General features: G+C 33.3%; 1 protein-coding gene across 2 annotated transcripts; it reads left to right on the forward strand.

The window, feature by feature from the left end:
• The first annotated feature begins 1,040 nt into the window (after positions 1–1,040).
• LOC106786396 (slit homolog 1 protein-like) lies at positions 1,041–5,994 on the forward strand. 2 transcript variants are annotated; one of them, XM_014747730.1, is made up of 6 exons: positions 1,041–1,244; positions 1,314–1,425; positions 1,595–2,062; positions 2,883–3,216; positions 3,386–3,970; positions 4,044–5,994. In XM_014747730.1, exons 3-6 carry the CDS (start codon positions 1,653–1,655, stop codon positions 5,658–5,660), a joined length of 2,946 nt encoding a protein of 981 aa, XP_014603216.1. In that variant the 5' UTR covers positions 1,041–1,244; positions 1,314–1,425; positions 1,595–1,652; the 3' UTR covers positions 5,661–5,994. The 2 variants fall into 2 exon arrangements, with proteins under 2 accessions (XP_014603216.1, XP_014603215.1); XM_014747729.1 differs by having other exon boundaries at positions 1,041–1,425.
• Positions 5,995–6,000: the final 6 nt, after the last annotated feature.

Genomic DNA, 6,000 nt, shown 5'->3' on the forward strand with positions numbered 1-6,000 from the left:
TAAATTGGTCCAAGGATCATTGAGTCCATAACTGAATCGAAACAAACAAGCATTTCCCGAAATACTTGCTATATGGAACGTTCATATCGAATTAAAGTTATAATACATATACAATATGAACGTGTGTGGGTGTGTTATTTATCGAAATTATTATTTAAATATAAATAGGGCTGGGAGAAAGGGTTGACAATAAATAAGTGTAAGTATACTCGTAAAATATCCATGTCATGATTTATACGTCATTCGAAATACCGCATCTTCAGTTTTACATACAATAATACACATTTGTGAATGAATGAGATAACTTTTGTGTGTAGACTACGTTACTTACTCATCAAATAAAAAAAAGAAAAAGTCTAGAATATTCCTGATCATTCTCTTTAATAGGAGAGAAGCTAGAACTTATGAGACATTATTTGGACCCACCTTGTATAAGTGCATATGTACATATATGTATAAGCATATGTATACGTATATATACATATATATAACTGTTACGATTCTTTCAAAAGGACCTTGACGAGACGCTACCATTTTTGCTCGCGATGCATCCATCGAACGTGCGCAGGTGCTCTTTTCACGCGTAATTGCACGCACGCAACTGAAGTCGCTTTTTTTTTTTTTTAAAGGCATTAAGCGAGTACTAAGGCGTTATAAAACTAGTCGTCTTTCTAAATTAGTCTTTATATTGACCGTTAATCGCAATTAGCTAATAACAACAAAGGAGAAAGCTAATAAAAACGAGTCTCCCCTGTCCCTTCCTCTTCAACCCCATTGCCATTTAATAATGGTGATTCGATGAAAACAAATACAAAATAAGAAAAGTCTTGTTACATATTTTTCTTCACAGTACTGCGAATCATAATCATAATTCTTCTGCCAAATCGCGAATGGCCCTAAGCTAAAGATAGGCTCGTCATAGACATAGAAAGAGAGAGAAAGAGAAAGAGAGAGAGAGAGAGAGAGAAACAGAATTGGTGCTAGTGCATCGGTGCAAGGAGAACTACGACGACCTTGGCCTTACGAGTTTATATAACGAGGAAACGAGCGATACGCGAGCTCAGTCGTGCCAAGTACTCCTCTTTTCGACCTACGTTCTAAATCTCGATCACTCGATCATTTTTTTTATTTGTTTTTCTTTTTTTTTTTTTTTTTAACTTGTTTTTCTCCAACGCGCGGGCGTGCATCCTTTTTTTTGGGGGATATATTGTCGGGGAAGGACTTTCTTCTTCACCGATCGGGAAGTAATTCTGAGGAAATAATTTGATTATTTTCATCGTCGAAATGTTTGGTGATAAACGATTGTGTTACAGGATTTTAAATTTCGAAGAAGGTTAAGGTGTATTTTAAAGATAGGATACAATATCGTATTATTCGCGTAAAGTTTTGAAGGAATTTAAAAAGAAAGAGATTTTTATAACGGGGGTGAGTAGCGCCACTAAAGTATTATAAATCCCGCCAATATTAATAGCGCGCCATTTTAAACTAGACACGTTTATTTTGATAAAGACTCTGACACTGCGTCTATTATCACTAAATGCGATAACCCTGTTTTATATACATATATATATATATATCTCTTTGTGTTTTTCAGAATTAGTTGTTAACACGCGAATACACACCCTCCTTCGAGACCTTCGAATTTTAAAAGGATGGGAAGAACGACGATGGCGATGTTATATATAACGATTTCAACGTTCCTCGTTCTATTCGTTCAAGTTAATTGCAAATGCAGTTTAACACCTATCGTCAACGGTGAACGATCAATTGCCTATGCCTGCACCGACAGCGAACTGAGTGACCTCGATGAGATTTCAAACGAGGCCGAATGGATTGAATTTTCTGTTTCACGAATACGCATCATACCTGATGATGCATTTTTAAGATTCCGCGGTCTCAAGAGATTGTCATTTTATAATTGTCATGTTGATCACATCGCTCCACATGCTTTTCGTGGATTACATTCACTTGATTGGCTTATATTCCACGGTACTAAACTTCACGTTGCTAGGACTACCTGGTTTCAACATTTACCAAACTTGAGGAAACTAATTTTGGATAGGTACATATTTACACACACAGGATATCCCAAAAGTTGTTTTAACAATTAAATAGAAACAAAACATATAATCAATATTGATTTATTAACAGAATTAGAATATTTTGTATTTCATTTCAACATATGAAATTCTAGTTATAGTGTTGTTCAAAAATTACAATCCACGATGCCGTCATTCCACACACACACACACACAGAGACAAATTTTTGTCGAAAAGAAATTTATAATTTTTGAATTCACTAAAATAACTTAAGGGACATCCTGTATATGTGTATCTTGTAACAACTTTTGTTACATTTGATATTTATTGTTCTTTATGCTATTTAACCAGACAACAGATACTATGTGAAAATACGTGTATACGCATGACCCAGTTTGCTAGAAAGACAAGCAGTCTCTAATTCAAAGCGTATGCAACTTTACTCGAGTTTCGATATTCCGCAAGCAGGAAGTAATATTTACTTATGCTTAACACGAGGGAAAACATTAGTGGGAAGACTAAGTCACCTTCTATCAATAATATATTCATTGTCAAGTGTATGAATCATTAAATCTTTTTTGAAATTACAAGCGCACGTAAAGAGGCGACTATTATTTATCTCGCCGAAGATTTTTTTAACGTGCATTGTCTTTGTCTATTATCATTTGTTTTTTTTTCAAATATTTTTCCCGTCATTTTTGTTATAAATCAAAAATTTATTTATTAACATAGTTGAATATTTTAAATGAAACTTATGATATTATTTTAATATTGTAACAAGATATATTAATTTATGACGTTGCATTTATTGACCGATTATTTTTTCTTTTAATTTTTTGTAGATGTGGAATTTTTTACATAGAAGCAGAAGTCTTCCGAACGCTACCAAGATTAGAAATATTAAGTTTATACGACAACGAACTCGATTGTATTCCTATTGACGAACTAGCGCCACTTCGATCACTGAGGAACATACGCATTGATGGAAATCCTTGGCTATGCGAGTGTAGACGAAGATTAGAAAGATTCTTTCGTGAAAGACGTATTTTTGAAAATGTTGGAATTGAAGAAAAAGTAATGCCCGTTCATAAAAGTTGGCGACAGTGTATGGAAAATATCAACATTTTTGTAATGTCGAGACATCCGACTAATCCGAATATCAAAATCTTGGAAGAAGTGAGTCAATAATAAAAATTATTTAAAGATAATTGAAAAAAAAGAACAAAAAAATTAAAATTAAAATGAAATAATTATACCGACCAATTAAAAAGCTGTTAATTTTTGTATGTATCTTAACAAAACAGAAGACTGACAAGAAATATTAGAACAATTTAATTTCTTATAGGGTGACAAGTTTCAAACATCGACACTTCGTTCATTAGATCGTCTTCCTGATAAAACAAGTTGGATCGAATTATCCGGTTTAAGATTAGACAAAATTCCGTCTTACGCGTTTTATCGTTTCGGAAATACGTTGAGGAGTTTGGAATTTCGCAACTGCATTATTGGAAACATCGAAGCAAACGCTTTTGCCGGATTATACAAATTAGAACGTTTATCGTTCGTTGATAACGAGTTACCACAAATAGAAACTAATTGGTTCCGAGATCTTGTTAATTTGCATAGATTGATCATCGCAAGAAATGAAATTGAACATATTCGAGAGTATACTTTCTGGCATTTGAGAAATAATCTTAAATATCTGGATATACGTGAAAATCGATTACGTTGTTTACCACTTGATGAGATTGAGAGATTAACGAAATTAGAAAGATTGGATGCTATTGGTAATCCTTGGAATTGTGTTTGTCGTAGAAATTTAGAAAAAATACTTACACAATTAAACGTTGGTTTTGAGATAAGTGCTGGTAGATGTTACGACGATGATAATCAAATACCATCGATCATCGAAGAACGACATAAAAATAAGGTAAATCAATTAAAACCAATCATTATCTGTTAAGCATACATTTCTAAATAGAGACAACTTAATTTCTATTTAGACGACCACCGTAACGACTTCGGTAATTGGAAACGTACACTGGGCATCGTTCGAAGACAGTTTGAACAAAGATACGAATGTTAGCGTTCTAATACCAGCTACAACAATGATGACCATAATCCAAGAAGAACAAGTAACACAGCAGCCAACAACTGAATCTGTTTATACCAGTATTATTACTACTTCACGACCTACCACACATAAAGGGACTTGTACACGGGATAATAATTCTCAACAAGTTTATACCTGCACTGGTTTGACTTCGATCAGCCCAGTAAATTCAATAGATTCCAGGGCACACACTATTCGAATCACTTTATCCGATATATCAGTAATACCTCCAGAATCTTTCCAACGTTTCAATGGGTATTTACGAAGATTAGAATTTCATGATTGTGGAATCGAAAAAGTAGCAGCTGGTGCATTCGCTGGACTTTACAATCTGGAATACTTATCAATTCGTAATAACGCATTGAAATCATTTACCAGCGAGTACTTAGTTGGTCTTTCATCAAACTTAAGATATTTAGATCTTTCGAGAAATCGTATATCAAGGATCGATAATGACGTGTTTGATCTATTTCCGTCTCTCATAAGTTTTGATATTTCCGAGAATCTGATGAATTGTATTGGTATAGAACACCTCGAACATCGATCAACTTACTTGAAATCATTCGAAGTAACTGGCAATCCTTGGAGTTGTCTTTGCGGAGTCAAATTAGCTGAATTTTTGGAGAAACGAAATTTACCGTACGATAAGAATTCATTGATCGACAGATCCGAGTGTTATGGTACACATGAACCATCCTCAACTGTGTTACCTACGACCCCGTCTGTAACACCAATACCAACTTTGATTATACCTAGTACTACTGAGGAAGACATTCCAAAAAGTATAGAAGGTGTTTGTACTTCTCATAGAAAAGGTAATAACGAACTTAGATACGTTTGTACTGGCGGAAATATATTACTTTTCAACGCGATTCCTAACGAAGTAACTGCAATTGAATTTCACGAAGGACATTTACCACGTTTCCCAACTGGTACAATGTCCAAATTTCCTAATTTACGTGAATTACTTATTAGAAATTCTGGTTTGAGAATTATCGAGCCTAAAGCTTTTGAAGATTATAACGAATTGAAGGTATTAGCTATACAGGATAATCCTTTGACTGGGGTCGATGGATCATGGCTTAATTTGAAAAATCTTGAACGCCTAGATCTACGTGGTAATTCCATAAGATATATCGCTCCGCAATCATTTCGACATCTTCCTAAATTACAATATCTCAATTTGGAAGGTAACGATTTAAAATGTATATTTACGAGCGATCTTAACGAAATGCCCGAAGTTTATATTATTGAATTTTCTGGTAATCCGCTTAAATGGAAATGCAGATTAGAATTGGAACAATTTTTAGAAATGCGTAAAATTAAATTCGTTAGAATCGAAGAATCCTGCGAAGGGAAAAAATATATGCGGAATGTACTTTGGCTTAATAAAACGGATACTTATTACGCTGATGAGTGTCAGGCATGCTCGTTGGCTAATCAAATTAAATTTTCTTTAATGTTGCCAACGTTTATAATATATCTTTTTAATATTGTTAGGTATTAAATTAATGCAAATCAAAATTCGTATGAATATAAAAAACAAATTTGATCTCAACAATTGAATCTTGATCGTAATATATCGTGACTTTTTTATTAACCAAAATAAAAATACAACCACGATGTCTTTTTAGGTAGTATGTTTAGAACAGTTACCGATACTACTGATAATACGTTACCGTATAACATGCTTAATAATGTTGTGATGATTGTTAACAATTATTTAATCATTTGCTTTATTTGTTTTATTCGTATTTTTTTAAAATTAATTTGTTCATTAATTAAACGGGACCACCGAAAAAGTTAGATCACCTTATATATATATATATATAAATATTATTTAATTC

Source organism: Polistes canadensis, unplaced genomic scaffold (assembly GCF_001313835.1).
Source record: "Polistes canadensis isolate GaletaPanama2010 unplaced genomic scaffold, ASM131383v1 scaffold_72, whole genome shotgun sequence".
NCBI lineage: Eukaryota > Metazoa > Arthropoda > Insecta > Hymenoptera > Vespidae > Polistes > Polistes canadensis.